The 25,632-nt window shown below is 44.9% G+C and overlaps 2 protein-coding genes across 6 annotated transcripts in view; one reads left to right on the top strand and one right to left on the bottom strand.

Moving 5' to 3' along the window:
* Positions 1 to 9: 9 nt before the first annotated feature.
* LOC133390463 (selenoprotein V-like) lies at positions 10 to 14,463 on the bottom strand. 5 transcript variants are annotated; one of them, XM_061639099.1, is made up of 3 exons: positions 13,857 to 14,463; positions 12,871 to 12,908; positions 10 to 429 (listed from the first exon to the last, which is right to left on the bottom strand). In XM_061639099.1, exons 1-3 carry the CDS (start codon positions 14,236 to 14,238, stop codon positions 409 to 411), a joined length of 441 nt encoding a protein of 146 aa, XP_061495083.1. In that variant the 5' UTR covers positions 14,239 to 14,463; the 3' UTR covers positions 10 to 408. The 5 variants fall into 5 exon arrangements, 4 of the variants coding, with proteins under 4 accessions (XP_061495083.1, XP_061495080.1, XP_061495081.1 ...); XM_061639096.1 differs by having other exon boundaries at positions 13,852 to 14,463; XR_009764405.1 differs by lacking the exon at positions 10 to 429 and adding an exon at positions 9,718 to 9,903 and having other exon boundaries at positions 13,469 to 14,463.
* MICALL1 (MICAL like 1) overlaps positions 13,714 to 25,632 on the top strand; it is a 58,496-nt gene continuing 46,577 nt past the window's right edge. The window contains exons 1-2 of the mRNA XM_061639085.1: positions 13,714 to 14,467; positions 25,354 to 25,402. Coding sequence (XP_061495069.1) covers positions 14,322 to 14,467; positions 25,354 to 25,402 — 195 coding nt within the window. The 5' untranslated portion in view covers positions 13,714 to 14,321. The remainder of the gene's footprint in view (positions 14,468 to 25,353; positions 25,403 to 25,632) is intronic.

Consider the following 25,632-nt stretch of genomic DNA (forward strand, 5'->3'; position numbering starts at 1 on the left):
AATAGCTTTCATCCATACACTCATTATGAGGTTAGCATCTGTTGGAAACATTGTTTGCACCATGTGGGAGGCATCTTGTAATAAGCTCTGTTCATGCATACGTTGCAAGCTTTGAAGCTTGAGAAAAGAACTATAACTAAGGCAGTGTTTATCCCTCACTTCAGAAGTTCACTGCACAAGACCAAATATCCTCACAATTTGGCTTCCAGAGAACCTGTGTGTGCTTTTGCTCTGTTTCTTTTTTAAAAAAATGTTTTGCATGCCTGGTTCAGTAATAATGCTTGGAGATGAATGGGCGATGATGCCTGACTTTGAAACCAGTGTGGGGCTGAACACAGCTGTCTGTTCCTTGTTTCTGTCTCCCGGTGATGGTTGTGCTGTCCTCTCACCACCAATTCTCCAGTGTCCTTATTTCCTTCTGCCTTCCTTCTATATAAAAAGAAAAAAACACGCTCTGAGTTAATATAAGGTAGCTTCCTATGTTCATGCGTTATATTATCAGATATACTAAAATCAAAACAAATAGTCAAACCAAAAAGAAAAAAACAAATTCATAAAAAAACGGAGTCCTGCAAACAGTATTTTCTGTAACATAATTAAGCATATTTGTATAGAAGGTTACTGTTGCTGCTGGGTGATCTGTACACTGAATACACACTGCAACTACTAATTATTTTTATTATTTATGCGATTTATTTATCGCCCATCTGGCTGGAGACCCAGCCACTCTGAGCGATGTACAAAGTAAAGGTATATAAACATCACAACATCAAAAAAAAAAGCAATAAAACTAAAACAACCAGGTAAAAGCTACTACAGTAAGGTTCAATAAGGCTTCTAGCCCGTATAGTCCAAAAGGTGCGTCATTTGTGAAACTGAAAGCGGCACCCCCTCTCACTCTCAGCATCCAGCGTCCAGTGTAGTAAACAGCGAGGGCGTGGCACAAACAGGCCCCACGAAAATGCGACCAACAGGAAAGTTCTCCCCAAGAAGCTAAAGGCAAAGGCGCCGAGAGGCAAACGCGGCCGACACAAGGCGGAATGAACAAAGGTCAACACGGCAGGACAGTGGGGGCTGCAGGGGCGCGCCCCAACCCCAGCAGCCATCGGAAAACTGCCGCAGCCAGCAACGCCGTCTCCCGAAGATAGGCCGCGGCGCCAGGCCCGCCGAAGGGCCGCAGCCCACCCCCAGCTCCGACCCGGCAAACAAGAAATGGCGGCGGCGGCGGCCCAGCGCAGGTGGAAGTCTCACATCGCATTTCTGATAGCTGGCGTCCAGGTCGGTCCGAGGGTGACGGCATAAGAAGGGGCGAGGCTGCCCCGTATTTTCCAATGCATTGTAACCTCCAACAAGGGAGAAATTACCGTATAAAAGCCGTTCGTTGTGGAGCTCCCTCGCCCGTAGCTGTTGCTCCTACCGCCATCTCATGCTGGAGTCTTAAACCTTCTAGCATTCTGTAATTACCAGTCATGATGGCTGATTGTAGGTATTTGCATAAGTCTTGATTGAAGATACTGTGCATTAGGCTGAAGGTCTGTTATTAGGGAAGATCTTTTAACAGGAATATATGATTGGATGCCTGAGTAATATTGAGGAGCTCATGAATACTTCATATAATGGTTCTCAAACTTTGCCAAAATGAGCTTTCTAACAAGAAGGAAAATTGGTCTGACAACCGTTTGTCATGGCCATAGCCTCATGGTGACAGACCAGAGTGAATAGGACTGCATGCACCCACACTATATATTACCATTTCAGAACAACTAAGAGTCATGTGAGACAAAATAGAACATAAGAACATAAGAAGAGCCTGCTGGATCAGGCCAGTGGCCCATCTAGTCCAGCATCCTGTTCTCACAGTGGCCAACCAGGTGCCTGGGGGAAGCCCGCAAGCAGGACCCAAGTGCAAGAACACTCTCCCCTCCTGAGGCTTCCGGCAACTGGTTTTCAGAAGCATGCTGCCTCTGACTAGGGTGGCACAGCACAGCCATCACGGCTAGTAGCCATTGATAGCCCTGTAGAAGATGTACTTGTTTTGGGACACTCATGCTACAGGCAGTTGCAGCCAGTTGTGACATGCCCGTATCCACCATTCATAAGAAGAGCGCTGCTGGATCAGGCCGAAGGTCCATCTAGTCCTGCATCTTGTTTTCATAGTGGCCAACAGGATAGCCCTGGGAAAGCCTGCAAGCAGAACTTGAGTGCGATAGCACTCTCTTCACCCGTGATTCCCAGTAACTGTATTCAGAGGCATATTGCCTCCAACAATGGAGGGAGAACATAGCCATTGTGGCTAGTAGCCATTGATACCCTTATCCTCCATTAATTGGTCTAATTCTCTTTTAAAAGCTATCCAAGTTGGTAGCCATCACTCTCTTTTGGGAGCGAGGTCCATAGTTCAACTATGTGTTGCAGGAAGAAGCATTTTCAGTTCCGTTGCATGGCCCAGAGTTCTTGTACAGTATTACGAGAGAGGAAGAAAAAGTTTTTCTATATCCACTTTCTCTACCTATGCATAATTTTATTCACCTTTCTCATATCCCCACTTGCCTTTTCTTTGAACTAAAATGCCCCAAATGTTGCAGCCTTTCCTAAGAGGGGAGTTGCTCCATCTCCTTGATCATTTTGGCTGCCCTTTTCTTGCTCTACAATCTTCCTTTTGAGGTGAGGTGACCGGAACGGAACATTGTATTCCAAGTGCAGTTGCAACATAGAAGATTTGTCTAACAGCATTATGTTATTGATAGTTTTATTTTCAATCCCATTCCTAATGATTGGTAGCACTATGTGTTTTGATTTTAGTATATCTGAAAATAATACAACAGATGAACATAGCAAGCTGCCTTATACTAAGTCAAACTATTGGTTCATCTAGCTCAGTATACTCTACACTGACTGGCAGCTTCTCTCCAGGGTTTCAGACAGAGGTCTGTCCCATCCCTACCTGGAGATGCCAGGTTTTGAACCTGAGACCTTCTGCATGCAAGGCAGATGCGCCACCACTGAGCTACTGGCTTCTCCCTTATGAAGTGGCCTTTGCATAGTGCTTAAATAGGGAACTTGTGTATCTTGCACCTGTTAAACGTTTCCCACTACATTCCAGGGAATGCATATGTCATGTGCTGCACACTTAAGCCACTGTGATTCCCCCCACCCTCGCCCCAAGCTGCTAAAGGTTAGCATATATTGATTTCACTCACCACAATTGATCTGGAAAGAAATCAGAGCAGTTGCTCTTTGCTGTGAGAGGAAAGCTGGGCTCTGTCAGAGTCTGTGCCTGGCACTGACTGAAGTTGAAGGAATTTGGAGCAAGCAGCCCCAGCAACAGAGTCCGATTGTTGAAATGCTGGTGAAGTCTCTGTGGAGCAACATTGCTTTTAATTCCCATCTCCAAGCTCAGCTGCTATGGCAAATTCTCAAGGCTGGTATAATTGTCTTCTATAAAACGACACCAGTGTAAGTAGTTTCTCAACTGTCAGCCCTCCATTCACACCTCAGGTTGGGACAGCTGTGCTTACCTTTGTGAAATGCTTCCAAATGTCCGAGGAGCAAAATTGTTAAAAAGAGTAGGCATCAGCAGTTGTCTGCCTCTGGGCCAAATCTGGCTCTCTGACAAGGGTTGTCCAGCCTCAGTTACCAATCCAGATGTATGAGAGGGGCATGGATGTGACTAACAGGCCTCTGGTGTGCACATGTGAGATGAGAACCTGGCCCATTGCTCCTTCCACAAAGTGGCTCCCTGAGAAAAAACTAGTTTGGGATCAGAGCTATAAGGGCATCCAATGCAGAAACACTGGGAGTGTTTTTGTGGCTTGTTTTGCCACAGATTAGGAGGAAGAAGTGATTATATTGTTGGACTGGAGAGAGACAAGTTCAAATCCCCCATGAAGCTCGGTGATGTCCTTGGACCATGGACCAGTCACTATCTCAGTCTAATCTCATAGAGTTGTGATCCGAATAAATGGGATGGGGGGAAGAGCTGTAAACATCACATTGAGCTCATTTGAGGAGAGGCAGGGGGTAAATGAATACATAAATATCTTTAAAACCTATGTGCATCTGGGATTAGTTATCAACGCTCTCCCCCAGTAGAGTCAGTCTCTCTGGTATCCTCACTGAAACACACACCACCACCACAAACGTGGAGTGCTTGAAGAGCTTTTATTATGCTTATTTTAAACATACCTTCTAAATTTCTCCAGGAGAGTTATCAGTATTAGTCAAATTGTCACCTTTTATGATGGTTAGTTTGCATTACATCTCTCAGCCAATTAAGAATTTGGCCAGGGCACCAATGGCCATTGGGAAGCTGCACCCCCTGAAAGGACATCCAGGTGCCATCTGTCGGCCAATGGCACAAATGCCACCAAAGGTGACTGAAATGAGAACACCAGCATGGCAAGATCAGCCTGGCCCAAACTGCTAAAAATGCTTGTTGTAACTCATAGTCTTGGTCTTGAGGAACAGATCTTTCTTGCTCTACATTTTCCTTCTTCTCCCCTTTGCTTATACCTGTGTGACTTGGCATTTGAGTTTGTAAGCCTGGTTGCAGGGTCTCTCCCTCATTGATGTGAGCCACTTTGGGGGAAAATAGTTATCAGAACAGCTGGATAAAAAGATAGGGCAGAATCCAACACTGCATGAATGAACTTCTGCTCCTACAATGGGATTTCTCCTTCCTCTTCTCCCCCCCCCCCGGTCTGGGTGCCCTCCAAAGCAGATTTTGGGGCACGGGGTGCAAGGAGAAGGGAGGAGAGGGAGAGGAAGTCCTGCTGCACTAAGTCCATGCCCATCCTACTCCTGCAACAAAAAGGGTTAGATTCACCATTTAAAACACAATTCCCCACCACCAAATAAACCTGGGAACTGCAGTTTGTTAAGGGTGCTGGGAATTGTAGCTCTGTGAGCGGTTCCCAGGATTCTTTGTAGGGGTGGGGAGAAGAAATGTATGGTGTGTGTGCAGCCACGCATTTATAGCACAATCCTATACACCACTACTCGGAATTAAGTCCTATTGAGTTCAATGGGGCTTAATCCAATGCACACTTACCTGGGAGTAAGACCTATTGAACCCAATGGAACTTACTTCTGAGTTAACATATATTGGATTGAAGCCTTGCAATATTGCTGTCTTGTGTACACCTAGTAATTACATAATTTTCAATATTTTAAATGTTAACATCTATTTCTATGTATACATTTATACTAAAATTCATTATATATATGCTTTTTCTATTCATAATTTGAAATGTTTTAAAACAAATTTGATGCCTGATTAATTTGAGAACTGCTCATTTAACTGATCATCCCCCAACTATTAATCCAATATAGCTAAATATATTTATTAATATTTATTAATTTACAAAATAATTTATATACCACCATCTCATAAAATATCTCATAAAATATGCACACCACCCTCATTTTTTAAAAAAGGTCTTCAAGAGGTGCCTGAAAGAGCAAGGATGCCTAACAAATCTGCAGGAAGCATGTTACACTGACTGCCTGACTCCTTGCTGAGGCCAGTTGGGCCTCTGTAACTAATATGAGAGACAACATACTCTCTGGATGGTCTCAGTGATAATTGACTAAATACTGCAGACCTGGTTTGCTTTTAACAATAGTTTAAACAATAGCTAGAGTGCAGAACAAGTGAATTGGCTGGAAATAAAGGTCCTCCTAAGGAATAACTGTATGTACATCTGGATGTTCTGTTCTCAGGTAAGAACTACACGGAGCATTAGAAGCATGGGCCCTCTGTGGAGCATTTCGAGAATGTAAACCAGGTGTGGGGAACCTTTGGCACTCGAGATGTTGCTGAATTACAATTCCAATCAGCCCCAGCAAGCATAGCCAATAGCCACAGATGATAGGAGTTGTAGTTCAGCAACATCTGGAGGGCCAAAGGTTCCCTACATGGTCCTGATGTAAACCTAGAGCTTAGGTCAAGGAAACCACAAAACTGCTTGAAACAAATGAAGGATGGCAGCCTGAATATAGCTTTTCAGGCTTGGTTAAGGCATAACATCTGCAGCAATCACTGGAAGAAGTATGTCATATTCTGAATTGCTTGCCCTCCAGCCTTTCTGCTTGCCCACCCCTGCCCTTTCTGCTCTGGAGACCACAATGGGCTCATTGTATCTGCTGGTCTGACAAAATGCTTTCCATAGCTGCTTATACAACTGCTGGTTAATTGCACCATTGCCAGGTGACTGTTAAGAACCAAAACTCCTCTGCGTATAAAGGTGAAGTGAATGCTCTGTCTGGAACAGGACTAATGAAGGACACACCCTTCTACCTTGCATAGCTCCTCATTCCAGTTCTGCTGGTATGGCCGGTATTTGCATGGATTTCCTGGGAGAAGTCTTGGATTAGCAGTTTGCTTTCCTGTACCACCAAAACGGTACTGCAATTTTATGGAACTGTTTCTGTTTTTAATTAGTCCTTTATTTATTTATATTTATTTATTTATTAGACTTTTATACCGCCCGACTAGCAATAGCTCTCTGGGCGGTGAACACAAGAAATACAATAAAATCACATAGTATAATACAACAAAAACATATAAAATAAAATAATCTAAAATCAATCACAGCAGATTTTAAAATTAAGTTAACTTAAATTAGTATGCCTCGGAAAAGAGGAAGGTTTTAACTTGGCGCCGAAAGGATAACAATGTTGGCGCCAAGCGCACCTCCTCGGAGAGACTATACCTCAGTTTGGGGGCCACCACTGAGAAGGCCCTAGATCTTGTCACCACCCTCCGGGCTTCCCTATGAGTCGGAACCCAGAGGAGAGCCTTTGTAGTAGAACGTAGAGTACGGGCTGGTTCGTATTGGGAGAGGCATTCCGACAAGTATCGTGGTCCCGCGCTGTATAAGGCTTTATAGGTTAATACCAACACTTTGAATCTGGCCCGGAAGCATATTGGTAGCCAGTGCAGGCGAGCCAGAACAGGTGTTATATGCTCCGACTGCTTGGTCCTTGTTAATCTGGCCGCCGCGTTTTGCACTAGCTGTAGCTTCCGAACTGTCTTCAAAGGCAGCCCTACGTAGAGCGCATTGCAATAGTCCAAACGCGAGGTTACCAAAGCATGAACAACTGATGTAATCTCACCATGTCATCACGTTATTTAGCACCATGTATAAAAGGAACCAGGTATAACAGGTTCTGGTTTTGCCCCCCCCCTTACTAATGACAGCACTGAGATGGAGGAGGAGGAAGCCGATAGCCAATGCCACCCCCTGGACTGGATGTAAGTAAGATGGCAGACAGGTGGGAACTGGCTGACAACAGATCAAGGCAGGTGGGTCAGTGTCCTATCTGCCCAAATGGGCCACCCTTCCACTGACAGGTCCCTACCTCAAGGGGCTTGCAATCGAAAATTGGCACAGGGAAACAACAGAGGAAGGTATGAGGATGGAATGGAGGGATGGATAGAAGAATATGTGATTATTTTAATTACATGTTCTTCGGGTTAGTCAGAGTAAGACACAGGGACTATGGCAGAGGCAGAGAACCCTTTTCAGCCTGAAGGCCACATTTTCTTCTGGGCAACAGTTTGTTTGTTTTAGGGGGGACCATAAGTGGTGAGCAGGGCCAGAGGCAAAAGTGGGCAGAACAATGAATGTACATTTCACCTTTGTACAATAGGTGAGTTTCTACACTTTCACACACCCTGTTTCTATCATCCATGCGGGTAAGCAAGGGTCATCACCTGAGTTCAAGGACACATTCCAGCCAGGCAAAAACACTCAAGGAAGGTGTAAAGCAAGGCACATGAGGGGTGTGGCCTAGGGGAGAGAGTGTGGCTAGGGAAGAGACATGGCCTGGGCAGAATCTCAAGGGCAGTAGTGTAGTGGCACATTCAGAAGTGCAGGGTCCCTTCGTGATAGTCACAGCCATGCCCCCTTCTAAGACTGCACAACCTTCTAAAATTATGAAATAATATGGCCAGGCTTGAATACCGCTTTCTGCTTCTCTGTCACTGTCACCATTAGGTTGTCCTTTCTCACTGTCAGAGATAGTGCTTGAATTACGTTTATCTCCTGCTGCCACCGGACTGCTTGATGAAGTAGATGGGATGCTGTCATCAGGATTCACTGTCTTTTCTGCAGTTACAGAATTCTCACTCACTGCAACTTGTCTAGGCTTTTTGGAGTAGAACTAATAAAGGCTTGCTTACAGTTGACACTCATTGGGATTCTTCTCAATGGCTAACACACTCCCCTTACATGCTGATTGGCTCGTAGGATGCTGGAGTCATAGGGACCTGGGACCTGGTTCCCACAAAGATAAGGGGTCTAAGTCCTTCCAGGACCCCAACCCCTGCTGAAGGACCAAGTAGAAAGGGTCACTTTTGGCTCCCAGGACTGAGGTTCTTCACACCTTGACTAGGGGGAGACGTCCTGGAAAAGGTGAGCTTTACGAAGGTTCTTAATGGAAAGGCAGTTTCATACAGACAGCTCCAGCTGTTGAGGCAGCAAGAGGAAATGGGAGTTGTTTCACAGAGCAAGACACCTTTGGATGGCTAAGGGTTGTGGAGCTGGAAATGTGATGATCACAGGATGGGATGTTGCCCATTGGCAATAGGTTGGTGTGATGTTCCTATATATTAGTGTATATATGGTAAGTGCTGGTTGTTTAGAGTATACATGGTAAGTAGTGAAAGAGGAGGGGGAGTGAATGAATGGGCAATAGAATGCTTGATGATTGGCTGAATGTTTAAAATGGCTGACAGTATAAATGAAAGGATGACAGGTAAATCTGGGTGAATGTGAGGTGGTGAATTGTGGAATCTGGGGGAAGAAGAGAAAGAGTGGATTGCTTGGTGGGGTTTGAGAGAGTTGTTTGCCAGGAGAGAGTGAAGAAGGAGGGGGGTGGAGTTCAGATTAGTATTGAGTAAAACCATATGCTTATGTGCCTTAAGAAGAAATCTTGTTAATCTTGTTAGCTTTGTTATCTTTAATAAATACTTAATTTGGTTTACCAAAGGCCTGATCCTTGGCTGGGGTTTCACAGACCAGAAGGGAGGGTAAGGTAATGACCAAGGCTGAAGGGGAACTGTAACAAATGGTGGCAGCGGTGAAGAAAATAACAATACCAGTATTCAGAGTCTCTGGGAATACTAGTATTGGGACGTTACTGGTGGTTGCCTAGCAGGGGGATCTGTTGAGATCTGTGCTAGAGCGGGGAGAGAAATCATAAGAGAGAGCGGTCCGGACTGGTGGAGTCCCTGGTGGTGCCTAGAGACAGGCAGTAATCACGAGCAGGTAGGAACCTGACAGGGAGAGCCAGGGAAGGACGCATCACAGTTGGCCACTGAGAGAACAGGATTCTAGATTAAATGGGCCACAGGCCTGATCCAGCATGCTCTTTGTCTGATATTTTGGGAAATAGGTGCAAAGAAGTAAGAAGGAACAAGACCATGGAGGGTTTTGAAGGTGAGGATAAGAAGCTTGGACAAGATCGTAGTGATGGATGTTCTGGAAGTCCTCTTTACCTAATACAAGGGTGGCCAAACTAATGCTCTCCAGATGTTGTGGACTACAACTCCCATCAGCTCCAGCCAGCATGGCCAATGGTTAGGGATGAGAGTTGTAGTCCATGACATCTGGAGGGCACCACATTGGCTACCCTGACCTAGTACAGTTACCTAAACAGCATAGAAAAAGCTCCTTCACATACAGTTGGTAAAGAATATCTATGGTTTTAATAAGATCTTGTCATATTGAATCAATTTGCACAATATTGTTGAGTTTCTGGCTGGTTTTGATTATTGTGAATGAATGGCCAGGAACTTTTTGTCACAAGAATGTTAATGCTCCTTAATGGCTCGGAATGCCTCTCCAGCCTTTGGAATGGAATACTCCTAGCAGAGACCAAGAAGGTGATACTGTCCATCTGAGGAGAGAGGAAGAGAAATAATATGGAGCCAGTTCACAGTATGACTTCTAGAGGCACAGAAGGCACTGAGTTTGTTGAAGCCTCCCTGGGGTACAGTTGCTCCTTTTGTGGACTTGATGAAGGATTAGCAGCTATGCTGTTTGCTTACAGGAGTGCATTTGCCTCCTCTGCTGTGTTTGATTTGCATATCTGTTATAAATGCAAAAAATGCCACTATTCTCCTTTGAGCTGTCATCTAAAAAGAAACTAATTTTGCAGTGCTTGTCCTTGGAACTCCTCAACGCTTGGCAACAGGAAGCATGTAACAATATACACATTCAACAGGATCACAGCATAGCACCACAATCTGCTTCCCTTTCATTCCCAGATAGGGTGGGTGACAACTTTTTGAAAGATACCAACTGGAACTCACTCCATAATGTATGTGATTTATGTATATTTATATAGTTTTAGAAGTGTCCTGATCTTTCACCTGGGGGCCAAAACCCAAAGAAACACATATATGCTCAGTACCAGATAATGTACTCATTAAAGATTTCTCTCACACTGCTTTTGATACAGAATTTCTCTCTCTCAGACATATTAAAATGACCAGGTAATCTAAACAGACAGTACAAACAGTGTGTGTTCTAGTGAGGCAAATGTCTGACAGTGTCAATGGCAGGGCTGAAGTTAAAATACTGAAAAAATGTAGCCTGAACAGCCAAGCTTTATCTCCTGCCTCCATTTTGGGACAACTGGCCACTGTAAGAATCAAGGAATGGATCTCCCCTCATGTGCTTCCTCCTATTGGGGCCTTCCCTGAGAAACTGGGTCAGATACTCATTTTAGCTAGAGGCCTGTGCTGTATTTTCCCAATAATCCTCTCCATTTCCACCTCAGCTGTGAGCACCATTGCTTATGTTGGGGATGGAGAACTTCTTTAGTTCAAGGACCACATTCCCTTCTGGGTAGTCCTCCGGGAGCCACAAGCCAGTGGTGAGTGAACATAAGGCAAAGGTGGACCGAGCAAGTAATGCAAATATTGCCTTTGTGCAGTAGCTGGTTGACACACAACCACACACAGTCAGTCACTCTCCTTCATCCAGGCAAGCAAATGTTCAAGGTCACATTCCAGCCAGGCACAAACACTCAAGGATGGTGTCACGCAAGGTTGATAAGTGGTGTGTCCTAAGGGCTACACAGAGAGGCCTGAGGGCTACATTTGGCCACTGGGCCAGAGGTCCCCATCTCTGCTTTATGTAGCTAAAATAGGCACCAGCAGCACTCCCACACAACAGAGGTATCAGCAAGTTTTGGGGAACCCCAAGGTTATATATGTATTTTCCTGGGGGGACCCCAAAAGAGCACCATGAGGACTGAGCATGTTGGGGTGAAAAACTAGACAACCAAGTTAGAGAGGGAATGGAATAGAGTATCCGGACAGAGGGCACTGAACAGGAACTCCACAGTGCAACATTTTGTTGCAAGCCCCCCTTGTACTGTGCTACTATAGCTGCCCCCTTCCTCTTGCATCGTTTGTCTTTCCCCACTGGTGGTTGCAAAGCTTATGCTATGGTTACCAAGTAACTAACACATAGCAACTGGCAAAATGATTGACTGGGCTGGGGCAGATGCATGGCTAATACAGCAAGCATGAGTGCCTATCAGCAGCTTGCCTCTTCAGCACACTTTGCTAAGAAATGTCCCATAGGTTTGTATTGTTCAGGCACATCATACACTAGGCAAGACACAGGCTTTATGAAAACCACAAAGGGCTCCTTCAGACAGTCTATTTATTGAGTGTTCATCCTATCTTCACTGAGCATTTGTTCTGATTTGTTTGCGGGGAGGTTATACGACAAGAAGCATTCATCTTCATTTGCTTGTGGATTTGTTGCATTAGGATGACACAACACTTTCATCCACTTTAATTGCACAAACCTAAATTTCCAGTTTGTCCTTGAATCTCTCCTGCAAAATACTGACAGTCTGGAGGTGACCAAAGGCTGTGCATGCGGCTCTCTCAAAATCCTCTTTCTGCCAGTCACACACTCACCTTCATCTGCAGCAGCAGCAGCAGCAGCATTAGGTCTGGTTTAACTCAGCTGTAGAGGTCAGGCTGTCCTCAGCAAATTTTTAGATAATGTCACATGTTCCCCACTTCCCTGAACTGTGAGAAGTCCAAAAAGCAGCACATCCAGAATTTGGCTTCTTTTGGAGGAGGGAGAACTGGAGACTTGAGGCCTTTTTTTTTTTTTTGAAGTATTTGGTTTATTTACAAATATATAGAGAAAACATAAATGGGGGCACTGGGGCACTCCTGAGAGACAGGAGATCCACTGCCTCACATCAGATCCAGAGAGATGGATATGCACCTGGCATCCCACTGGGTGCCTCCAGCACACATCTTATCCCTTTCTTTCATTCTTTGCACCTGTGTCTCCTGCAGCCATTAGCCCTGCCTGCAGAAAGGCAGCATGACACAAGGGCTTACTGTTCTTCCAAAACTGCCCTTTCTTCTTCTGAGACACACACAAACTGATGGTTTTTAGCCCAAACATTTCAGAGAGATCTCTGCATCAAGAAACCGTCTTCTGTCAATTAGCTCCCATAAAGGGACATCTCCCTGACCATCCTGGACCATTAACAAACCATCTCCCTAACCAAGGAAAGACACCTGTAACAATAATTATATGTGATTACCTGAGACTCTTTGTGTCAGGCAGGTAGTGGAAGGGGGTGTTTTGTAAGTCGATGTGAAATAACCAAAACTTAAATTCAAGTACTCCAGTATGCTTAAAAGTCTGTGAATTGGACCAAGAGAAGCTAGTTGTCCTTACATGTGGCTCAAAATGATGTGAAAAGATGATTATGACTTACTTCTCATTGATTGCAATGGGAATTAAGTGCATCTAACCTAGCCTGGAGTCATTCCAGTTCATCTGCATTTGTTGGCCAAAACCCAGGAGCTGTAAACAATACCTGATATATTGCTGTCTGCACATTTTCCCTTTGTGTCTCTGCAAGAAAAAAAACGGGTGGGATTTAGTATTTATCTCAGATTAACGTAGAGGCAAAAGGGTCTGACATTGTGTAAGTTGGGGCCATTTTGGTATAACAGGAGCCTGTGAATGGTCTGAGGCCATCCTCACTTTACAGAGAATCAATTTATATGTTATAGGTAGCTCACAGGACTGAGTTGTGTCTGGGACAATGACATTACAGGTCTGAAATTGACCTGGCATCCAGGGAAAGTCACTGAACTTTGCAGTACTCTGGTCTTGCCAGCCTGCCTCAATTATCAAAACCCCTGAATACCAAACTCTTGCTTGTATCCAGCCCAGTGTCATGCCATAAAGTGGTCACAATGTTGCACCAGGGTTCAAACAGTCATGATATTCACAGGGTGACCATTGGCCAGTCAATGCCTCTCAGCCTAATCTAGTTGTGAGGATAGAGTGGAAAAAACAGGTAGCCACCTTGAGCTCCTTGGAGGAATGAAATGCACAATAAAATAAATAAAAAGAGACCTGCTGGAACAGACCAAAAGACCATCTAGTCCAAAAGTGAGGACACTGACCAAATGGGCAGGGCTGATGGGAGATGGAGTCCAGCAACATTTGGAGGGCTACAGGTTCCCCCATCCCTAATCTAGGCCGATATCCTGTTTCCCACAGTAGTTGCTTAGGTGCTTCCGGGAAGCCCACAAGCAAAGCATGAAGGCAACAGTCGTTTGCCGCGGTTGCCCTAGCAACTGGTTTTGGATGGCATCGTGCCTCTGGCCATGGAGGTTCCATTTAGCCTTCCTGAAAACAATTGCAAAAGTCACGGCCAGAACGGTCGTCCGTGAACTTATGGTTCGGCTAGAGTCTTGTCTCCTCCCTCTTTCTCCACTGCCTAAGAGCGATGCTTGCCCTCCTGCTCCTCTCCAACCGGGCGCAATCGTATTCGGCGGTGCTGCACCTCACTTTGCTCGCCAGGCTGCGGCCCAGCCGGGCTTCTCTGCCAGTGCCACTCGATGAGTAACTGCTGTGCTGGGGTCGGCGCGGGGATCATCATGGGCGGAGAAGCCGCGGCGGCAGGGACAGGTCTGAGCAGAACCCGGCGGTGTGGCTGGGCGGGAGAGGAAGGAGGCGCCCCCCGGGGGTAGGAGGGGAGCCTGGAGAAAGAACCTGAGCGCGGGGACCGGAGCTCAGCCTCCCCGCCCAACCACGGGGAAAGGAGCCTTGCCGGGCTCGGAGGCACAGACCCGCCTAGACCCGTTGAGAGTCGCACAGGAGCCGCCCGGATCCGAGGCGCGCCCAGCCTGGCCGGAACACAACAGGGCTGCCTCCTGCTTCTCCACCCCATCCATGTCGCTTTTCCGAGCAGGAACAGCAGCAGTAGCGGCTCCCTGAGCCTGGATTCCCCTCGTTTTCTCCTTGGCCGCCCCGATGTCGGGTCCCCGTAGCGCCTTGCAGGCCTGGTGCCGCCGTCAATGCGAGGGCTACCCTGGCGTGGAGATCCGAGACCTCAGCAGCTCCTTCAGGGACGGCCTGGCCTTTTGCGCCATCCTCCATAGGAACCGGCCTGATTTGCTGTAAGTACCGGGCGACCGCCCCACCCCCCGGACCCCCACTCCCACCCCCTTGTACACTAGGCCCAGCAGCCCCGAGCTCGCTTGGGCAACCAGCCGGCCCCACCTAGAACTTCCCTCCGGGTGCTGAATGAGGATTTTAAAGAGGGCAGTGGTGGAACATGCCTTAGAGATAAAAGGGAGGAGTGAGGGAAGGAAGGAAAGAAATCCCTCGCCATGGGGTAGTTGTGGGGTAACCCTAGAGTGGGATTTAGACTCCGATGAAAGAGGGAACCCAGATTGCTACACCTGGCGTGTGGGAGGGGAAGCCCTGTTGTCAACAGGAACATCCACTCAAGATCTCACCTTTCTACTCTATATTCAGTGATCCTGAATAACTACTACTCTTTGCTCCTTGTAGTTACCAATATAAATTAGAACCTCACTTCAAAAATGAAAGCATTGGAAAGGCTGTTGAAAGGGGGATATACCTTTTTATTATTCTTTGATCACCCATAGTTGTGAATAGAGATTGGGGTCCTTATATTGTTTTAAGGAGTAATTCATTTGCCTTAAAGTGGTCTCAGGTACACACCATGCCCCGATTTGCACGTAATGCTAAGCTAAACCACGGCATAGCGTGAATGAGCAAACATGTGGGTTCCCAGACCAAAGATCATTGCCACAACACTCCTCACTTAGTTTTGCTGCTGCTGTTTGCGCCACTCTGAGCAAAGCCATGGTTTGGCTTAGCATTAGGGCTGAATCTGGGTTTGTGGTTTGTGTGGTGTAGTGGTTAAGGTGTTGGACTACGACCTGGGAGACCAGGGTTTGAATCCCCACATAGGCATGAAGCTCACTGGGTGACCTTGGGCCAGTCACTGCCTCTCAGCCTCAGAGGAGGGCAATGGTAAACCTCCTCTGAATACCACTTACCATGAAAACCCAGTTCATAGGGTCGCCATAAGTCGGAATCGACTTGAAGGCAGTCCATTTCCATTTTTCATTTTTCTTACTCTTGACAAACCATGAGCTGTAACCAAAGTTTGTTGTTGATCCATCATTCATGTTTTGGCTGGGAGAAGAAACTACAAGTCTGTTTTCTAATGAAAAATGAAATTGAATGCCTTCAAGTCAATTCCAACTTATGGCAACCCTATGAATAGGATTTTCATGGTAAGCGGTATTCAGAGGAGGTTTACCATTGCCTCCCTCTGAGGCTGGGAGGCAGTGACTGGCCCAAAGTCATCCAGTGAGCTTCATGGCTGTGTGGGAATTCGAACCCTGGTCTCCCAGGTCATAGTCCAACACCTTAACCACTACACCACACTGGCTGTCTTTCAGATGTAACACTAAGCCAAATCATGGCTTAGCTCTGGGTAGTGCTGCAGAATAGGGAAAGGAGTGCTGTGGCTGCACATGGTTTGACTTTTGGACACAACCATAGTTTGGTTTAGAGTTACATGTGAACTGGGCCCAAATATAAAAGAAGACCAGAGGAAGTCCCCAACTCATATAAAGGAAAAGAGCTTGTAGAATGTTCTTTGGGGGTTTGGGATCTAGTTAGGAGGTGTCAGATGCCTCACTCATCCAAGAGTGACTGAGCAGATTGAACCACATAATGGGGCTCCTTTGACTTTTTTCTGCTCCAGTTTGCCTGAGCTGCTCTGATAGGGGGGGTGGGGTGGTCTCTGCAACTACATTGACTTAGCTGCTCTGATGTCAATTGAGAAATAGGCAGTTGAGTGTTGGGGTGGTAGTGGTATCATCTTAGAATCTGAATGCCAAGATTCATGTGTAACCTATGATCAGTTCAACTTCCATATCTAAGCCAGTACCCTGTAGGATTTCTTATCACACATCTGGCTGGTGCAGTTTGGTTGAGCCAAGCCTTTCTGTAGAAAGGGAGAGATGATACTTGCTGCCCTCTATTTGTGATAGTGCCATTCTCTCCCCATCCCCTGACTTTGTTGTTGTTGTGTGCCTTCAAGTTGATAATGACTTACGGTGACCCTATGAATCAGTGACCTCCAGTAGCATCTGTTGTAAACCATCCTGTTCAGATCTTGTAAGTGCAGGTCTGTGGCTTCCTTTATGGAATCAATCGATTTCTTGTTTGGCCTTCCTCTTTTTCTACTCCCTTGTTTTTCCCAGCATTACTGTCTTTTCTAGTGAATTATGTCTTCTCATGATGTGTCCAAAATATGATAACCTCAGTTTCATCATTTTAGCTTCTAATGATAGTTCTGGTTTAATTTGTTCTAACACCCAATTACTGGTATTATTGTAGCTATTTAGATAGGTTCCTGTGTATAACAGTTAATGCTTCTCCTCCCTTCTAATCTTATTTTGAGAGTTTCCTGCATTGTCTCAGTCAATATGCTGCTTCCTTCCCTATTACTATTTATAAATATGACATGTGTGAATCAGAGCACAAGAGTACATGATATAGGAAACATCCATAGACAAGAGCAACAGACTGATGAGCATGACCCAGTTTGTGTCCTTCACTGACTTCTGTGTTTGTATTACAATGAAAGGTTGCATGTGGTCACTGCTTCCCTATTATCTGATTAAGTGCTTGGGAGGAAGGACTGGTGCTGTTTCCGTGGAAAACTTTCTGGTACAGGGCTTTAAAAGTGTTCAAATGCAGCTCAAATCTTAGCTACGATTTTTATTTTTTGCATTGAATAAAATAGACATTAACCAGCATTGCAAATAATTTTTTAGGCCAAGAGTAGGAAAGCTGTGGCCCTCCAGATATTGCTGGAATACAGAGCACATCATCCTTTACCATTGCCCATGCTAGCTGGGGCTGATGGGAGTTGAAGCCCACAGGCTCTCCATCCCTGCTGTAGACAAACAGAAGATTTTTTAAAACAATGTTTACATTTACATGCTGCATTTCAGCCCCCATTAAGGCCCGCATGGTGGTTCACAACAATAAAAACACAATCAAAGTATAATACGAGAATAGCAAAAGCACTATAAAACAAATAGCTAGCAAAATTAACATGCCGTTAAAACTAATTAAAAGCCTGGCATTATTTTAAAAGTCTTGACTGCTAACTTGAAAACCATCAACAAAGGGACCATTTGAACTTCTTTTGGGAAGAGGATTCAGTATTTAAGGTGATGCTACCAAGAAGGTCCTCTTACCGTTAGCCACACCTCCTTTGGTGGCAGAACATAGAGCAGGGCCTCTGATGGTGACTGTAATTGACAGTAGGTTCATCTCCATCTTGCTCTGCTTGAGAGCTTCCTAGGTCATTTGGCTGACCTCTGTGAAAGACAGATTGCTGGACGGGATGAACCTGTGGTCTGATCCAGAAACACAAGTGAAGTCTTTGGTTTAGATTTCCTTGCAAGGTAGCCTTAAGCAAGCCAGTAGTCTCTCAGCCTCAGCCCCTTTCCTCTCTGCAATATAGATATTATAATACTTAGGGCTTTTTTTTATGATGGTACCCACCGGTACAGGGTACTGGCACCTCTTTTTTTGGCTGCCCACGGCAACCATTGGGTGCTAGCACCCACAGCATGTTTATAAAGGTATGAGGCACCTCATGTTTTACCTAAAAAAGCACTGATAATACTTCTCTACTTTACAAAGCCATTGTAAGAATTATTACTGAGATAATATATGTAAATGGTGCCAGGGTGTGGTCTAAAAATGCATGAGGCTGCTACCTTCCTGAAGCTAAACAGGTCTAGTTGGTTGCATGGATAGGTGACCACCTGGGCACCATATGTACATTATTTATACAGCCATGAGAGTGGCTGTATACTATAGCCAGCGTGGATTTGCCACATTCCGCAATGTTAAATTGAAAATAACCCGCATGCCATTCTGATGCTTCCCATAAGCTCATTTCAAAACAAAACCTTACAAAACTTATAGTCCTAAACTCAGAAACGCTTGCTTAACAGCCCTCTCAATTTTCATGGTGATACACAAAACAGTCAGAGAGAATAGACAGTTCAAAGTCTAAAAAGAGCTTTTGCCTCAGAGCCCTTTTGGACTTTTTTCTCAGAGTTCTCATAATCTGTTGAAATTCATTAAAAATCAGCCATGTTCACAGAGTACCTGTAATCCTGTTAATGACCTTGCCCCATACTCTGACCTTCATCTTCTGCAGTTTAAAAGTTTAAAAAATGTCTGGCTGATTTTTAATTAATTTAAGAAATTTTGGCTGGAACCCTATTGATAACACGGGGCATGCTCAGTAAGAACCAACTGTCAGAGTTCTAAAAGCCAGACTCTCAGCTGCTTGGCTTGGCTTGGCTAATCAGGGGGCCACACCCACACCAGACTTTGATTTCACTTGAGACAATCATGGCTTCCCTCAGAGAATCCTGGGAAGTGTAGTTTGTGAAGGGTGCTGAGAGGAGACTCCTCTCCACTGAGAGAGCTCCAATGGCCAGACTGGTTAACAGTCAGCCACTCTGACTGAAGGTCTGTGAGGAGAACAGGGCGTCTCCTAGCAACTCTCAGTACCCTTCACTAACTACACTTCCCAGGATTCTTTGAGAGAAGCCATGAATGTCCAAAGTGAACTAAAGGCATGGAGTGGATGTGGCCAGGGACAGCTTTGTTTAAATTTGGGTGGGAGGCTACATGTGCCTGCTGTAGAATAAAAAGATGGGGGAAATGCTGAAAAGCAACGATACTGTTCACAATGTTTTTCTTTTGGAAAGGAAGGGGTCTTCCCTTCTGCCCAGTGCCCACCCACTCTATCTCCTCCCCTCCCCCTGCCCCTCCCCTGGGTTAGTGTTGGACTATGAACTGGGAGACCAGTGTTTGAATCCCCACAGAGCCATGAAGCTCACTGGGTGACCTTACTGCCTCTCAGCCTCAGAGGAAGGGAATGGTAAAACCACCTTTGAATACCATTTACCATGAAAACCCTATTCAAAGGGTCGCCACAAGTCCAGTTGACTTGAAGGCAGTCCATTTCCATTTTCAAACATGATTGCACAGAAATAAATCCCATTGAACTCAAAAAGTATACAAACGATCAAACCCACCTCCCTTCCCCTCCCTACCCATCCCCATCACCTTCCAATCCCCCCTCCCCTTCCTCCTCCGCATGGTCAGTTTTACGTATCTTAAGCATGATTGCACGGAAGTAAATACCATTGAACTCTATAAGCATGCAAATGATCAGACCTGCTTTTCACCTCCTTTTCCTCTTCTCTCTCTTTCTCCTCCCCTCCCCTCTTCCTTCTCCCCTGCCCACTCCAGCCCTCCCTCCCTCCTTCCCCTGGTCAGTTTTACCTATCCTAAGCACGATGGCACGGGAGTAAATCCCACTGAACTCAATAAACATGCAAATCATCAGACCTGTCCTTCTCCTTCCCTCCCCCTCCTGCCTGCTCCCATCCCAGTCCTCCCCTCTGCCTTTCCTCCTCTCCCTCCTCCTCCTCCTCCCCTCCCCATACCCTGTAGTCAGTTTCACCTATCCTAAGCATGATTGCAGGGGAGTAAATCCCACTGAACTCAATAAGCATGCAAATGATCAACCCATTCTCAGCAAACTTGAACAAAGGTCTGTACTACAACGCAAGTAAGTTCACAGTGACAAACCTGTACCGAACAAGGTTTTGTAGGTTGGACAATGTTCTGTCTGCACAGGTGGAAGGGGACAGAGTTCTTGCCTAAAGAGGGAACAAAGGGTCTCCACAGAGTGCTATGTGACACTAATTTGCAACTGACAACATACATGAGAACAGTGAACAATTCATATACTTTTAAAATGTGTGTGACAGCTGTTGAGGGTCTGAAAAGCAGTTGAGCTTCATGGCAGTTGTTAGAAGAGCACGTGGCTGGAGCCAGCATTGGAACAAGTGGCTTGAAACAGCTACATTCAGCAGCAGCAAAACCTCTCCTTGAAGCAGCATTACTATCCCATTAAGTAGAAGTCATCGCTGTTAAATATCCAGAACATAAATCTCTTTTCTAGAAGATGGTCTAACTAAGCACTTCTCAGTTTTGTGCTGTTGCAGGCTTGACACATAGGACCTTACAAGGACATGGCATGTTAAAGAGAGGATTTTCCATGCAACATCTAAGGGGAGTGTTGAATTGTTTTAGCCACTTTAGTATGCCCTGATTTGGAAGCCAGGGGATGAAAGGGTGGAAAGAACACTCCTTTGGCAAATCAAAAGCAGACCCTCTCTTCTTCTAAGCACATTAATGGGTTCTGGCTGTGATTGTGAGTAGGCCATCTTTGCAAGGTCATTCCAGCTCAAGCCTTGAAGAACTCAAAGAAGCTGCTTAGACCACAATGAAATCAAGAGCCTATAAAAGCCCTGAATACTCATTCCCACAGCTTACAGAGACCTTATGACTGGGGCTTTGTATGCTAAAAAAAACCCTTACACACAACTAAAGAAATCAAAACTGCATGAAGGAAAGGTTTCTGTGACTTGAAGAATATATATATATGCATAATTTAGTCTGCATGTTTACTAAATTATTTGGCTTCTGCTAGCTATGGGGGTAAAGAGCCTGGATAGGCACTAAAGTCCTGCCTGCTGGCCATCAGAAATCTTATTCACAGCCCTTTTGACTTCTGAGGTTTCACCTGGTGTTGCCAACATGCCTTTAAGCATATCTTTACAATATTAAGGACTAGAAAATTGCTTTTTTTTTTAAAGTGTAGGCTCCAGAGAAGTTGAATTCTTTTCCTCCCTCCCTCCACCCTGTGAGATATACACAGCCCTGCTTGGGGGCACTGAAACTGGCATTCCATATATCATTAAGGTAGAGGATGATATTCCCTGCCATCCTTCACCCTCTTTCTGTTCATTGTGCTGTTCAGTGAAGATGATGTGTGGCAGCCCATTGGTTCCTTTCATGCACTCACACCTGGAAATCGCCATTGTTTTTGTTTCCGGGGTGATAACTCCTCCTTCTGACTACCCTCCCAATGAACCAGAGGATCCTAGGATCAGACACAGCTTCTCAAACCTTGGGCCAATGAGTCATGTGTTTGCTACATTTGCATCAATACCATCATTGACTCACTGAAGTTTTCTCTGTGGCATGGTGCCTCTGCATATGCCAGTTTTAGGTTGCTTTTCATATAGCATCTAGTCAGTGTTTGGATGGACTTGCCATGCACCATTCCCATGCTTTATATTTTGATTGGTGAATGAATTGATGACAGAGAAGATCATTTCTTTGGGGAGATTCATGGTTCCTTTGAAGGATTTCTTTTTTTAAAAAGCACAAAGGGAAATCCCTGTTGGTTTAGAGTTAGCAGCTGGAGGCCTGGGCCAAACCTGGCTCCAGAGAGGTGCTGTCTGTCTTCCTGTTGCCAACCTGGAGGCGAACGGAGTATAGACAAATTAGCATCTTTAGTAACTGAACTGGCTGATACAGCACTTTAGGGTATAGGGATTGCGGTGCTGGCCTGCCAGTTCTCCCTCCTTTTCTCAAAGTGGTTTTCTGAGAACATTAGCTGCCGAGAGAGAGGCTCACAGTCTAGCATGTCCCACTTTTGCTTCTTCAGTTGCTGGCCCCGCTCCAGCTTTGTTCCTAGCCCCTTCCTAGCCAAAGCTATGCTGAAACCCCTTTCTAGTAAGTAGTTCATGCAAGTTGAGGTTCCAGTGGACAAACAGTGTAATAGCAATACTGCTAGGAGGCCTCACTGAGAAATGCCGGATCCTTGCTTGGATGAGGAAAAAAGTGTGCGATCTTCCTGGAATTACGGAGGAAAAGAATAATTATAGAGGAAAGAATTATTTGACAGAAGGGCCGTAGCTCAATGGGAGAGCATCTGCTTTGTATGCAGAAGGTCCTAGGTTCAATCCCTGACATATGCAGGTAGGGCTGGGAGAGAAGCCCATCTGAAAACCTGGAGAACTGCTGCCAGTCAATGTAGACAGTACTGAGCTAGATAGACTGATGGTCTGACTTGGAATAAGGCATATTGGTATAATGACATATTCCTAACATTCAGCTTAGCCCACCTTTGATTAGCCAGTTGTGGACTTGCTTGACTTCAGATGCAAGTAGCACAGTTCACATGATGCAGTGCTTGACATCAGTGTCAGAATGTGGTGGAGAAAATCTATAATCCGCTCTCAATATCATTATTTCAGGGACTAGCAAATAAGGCTGCAGAGGTAGGTTTTTTTTTTTCCTTTTGAGGATGTTCGCTCAGCAGTATACCAGTGAGAGTGGCAAAGCTCCTCCAAACAGTCCATTTTTTGTGTTAGGAGCATCACTAGGGGAGGTCCACAAATTGAAACTGCTCTCATTAAGTAGTTGTAATAAGCAACATGATGAACAGGAAAAGAAATGCATGCACAGATTAAGCCTGCGTATGTTTTTTCAGGAAGTTAGCCGGATAACATTCAATGTGATTTACCCCCAAGTGTTCATGTGATTGCAGCTGCAGTCAGATTTTCTGATCTTGATATCCACACTTTGTAAATCCCAGAGGAAGTGTCATGTGAAACATAAGTTCCATAACTATTTGCTTTGTAGGGTTGAATATGATAGCAGCAGAAGAACGAAACGAATTAAAATCTTTTCACCACTGATGAAATGAACCCATGCAAGGAAAGGTGGCTAAGGCTGCATACATGCCATACATTGAAAGCACATGGCTTCCCCCCAAAAAATCCTGGGAACTGTGGTTTGTTAAGAGTGCTGGAAATTGTATCTCTAGGAGGGGTAAACTGCAATTCTCAGGATTCTTTGGGGGAAGCCATGTGCTTCAAAGTGCTTTCAGTGTTTGGTGTGTATGCAGCCTTAGCTTGTTTTCTTGCATAAAGAAAGTACAGTTGATCTTTGCCTTTATCCCAGGCATGTGGAGATGCTTAATGAGGTTTTTTTTTAAAAAAAAAAAACCTGCTGAGATCATTTGACAGATGGTGCCATCATAACCAGTCATGGTTGCCGTCATGGTGGAAGTGTAACAACTTAGACATTCGCAGACCATGCCCTAGCTTGTTTATTTTCCTCCTTTGCAAAAGGTGCTGGAAATCTTGGCAAATGTTATCTCTTTTACTGTAACAAGTGTTCACCCTCTCCCCAACACCTACTACCATTAGCAATTACTTGCAGTTAGGTAATTTTAGACTGGATTTAATGGTCTTAAGCTCCTCCCCTCCTTTAGATGGTAATGTATTACTTCCACTTGCTTCAAAACACAGTAAGCCAGTCCTACTGCATTAGGGGGATCCTTCTGCAGTCCTGCTCTGATGGCACTTTTGGCCATTCGTAAGAAAATGAAACTTTGAGAGGCAGCTTTTATTGGCAGAGCTAAGGGAATTTGACTGTAAATTTCAACCATAGTATTGCCCCTGGAGAAATGGTAAGGCCTGAATGGCGATATCACCGGGATAAGAGTGGATGGCAGTGGAGGGTTTGACACCCTGAGCGAAAATACTGTCTGAATGAGATCAATTGGTGTAAAACATAAGGTTTGCATAAAATGATAGTCATTAGCTCACTATGCTTTACACTTTCCTTTGGATTATTTTTGTTACCATTTTCACTATTTGGATTTTTGATCTTGTCGTAGCTGCAATTATTTGCTGAGTGGGGAAGGCAGTCTGAGAGCTGGACCCTGTCGGCACTATACATTTAAAGCAGTATCAGACCTTTAAACAGTCCCCCACAAGAATCCCTGCAAATGTAGTTAGTGAAGGGTGCTGAGAGTTGTTAGGAGACCCCCTATTCCCCTTACAGAGCCACAATTCCCAGAGTGCTTTAACAGCTAATCCCAGGAAACTCTGTTTTTATGACTTTTTGAACTGCTGGACCCAGGGCTGTGGAGTCGGAGTCGTGGAGTCGGAGTCAGGAGCAATTTTGAGTGGAGTTGGAGTCGGGAGCAATTTTGGGAGGAGTCGGAGTTGGTAGAAATGTACTGACTCCGACTTCCAAATAAATTTTGATTGACAAGAAGCAGTTTTGAGTGGAGTCGGAGTCGGACAGTAGAAAGATAGAGGAGTCGGAGTTGAAGGTTTGGTGTACCGATTCCACAGCCCTGGCTGGACCTATCCCTTTTTTTGTAATTGTTTTATGAAATCATGGTGTTGTATGTTGTAAGCCGTGTTTTTGCACTAGAAAGGAGGAATGAATGTTTTAATTAAAAAAATTATATTAAAAATGTGCTGCATTATGTCCCCTTGGGCTGCTTGGAAGCATAGATTGAGGCCCTTCTGGTTTCTAGGGGCACAGTTGCATGGAGGTCTTGAAACATTTTGAAAGCCCATGAATGCATCCTGCAATTAACTCGCCATGTACTGCAAATAAAATAAAAATTTCCTGCCATGAATAAAGATCATACAGGGGTGTCTCTTGCATTCATTTTGTTTTGTGTTTAGCATGACTACTAGGCAACGCTTCCCAACAAGTGTACACATAGCAAAATACACATTTCCACAGTCTTCTCCTATGAAGGTGTTGCTACACCATTGTACACTCGCTTAGGGAAATTGTCATGTCTGAAGCAATCCACATGATGGTATATCTGGGTTTTGATTGATTGAAATGGCATGTGTGAACTGGCCTGGATTTTGAGCAAGTTGCCCAAGGAGAATATATCTGTTCCTTTATGGAGCGGCGGTGGATGTGTCTTGTTCTTCCTTTTTAAAAAATAACAAATAAATAAAGCTCACTTTTATCATTGGTGGTCCAAACATTAAGGTTCTTCTACGTTTCCTGCCTTTGTGTTTTTTAATATGTCACAGTCGGAAGCTTTCTTTTCCTGTTTGTAACATCAAGGACAATTGAACTACAAAGATTCTCTGGTTTGAAAGTTTGAAGCGTCTCCTTAATAATGTTTACCCAGAGATGCTGCCTCTCAAATTGTGTGCGATCTGGTACCTAGATTGAACCATGCTTCTTGCTCCTCCTGTGACACCTCTTCTCTTGTTTGTTTGTTTCTTTGCAGGGACTATAATTCACTTTCCAAGGACAATGTATATGAGAACAACCGCTTGGTGAGTACCTGTCTCTGTCTTTGTTGTTGAATACTTCACTTAATTTTTGTGTGGTTTTGGTTCATAACAGGGCAAGAAAAATTCCAGGTGCCTTGCTACCCAGTTGTCTAGGAAATATGAGGCTGGGTGTCAGGTTTTGAAATCACCGTCCATCTCTGAGTTACAGCATGGCTGTATTTCTTGAATTTGGGCAAGGTGGCTTTCTTGAATTTGTCTGCCATTTTCATTTT

Source organism: Rhineura floridana, chromosome 8 (genome assembly GCF_030035675.1).
Source record: "Rhineura floridana isolate rRhiFlo1 chromosome 8, rRhiFlo1.hap2, whole genome shotgun sequence".
Taxonomy (NCBI): Eukaryota; Metazoa; Chordata; class Lepidosauria; order Squamata; family Rhineuridae; genus Rhineura; species Rhineura floridana.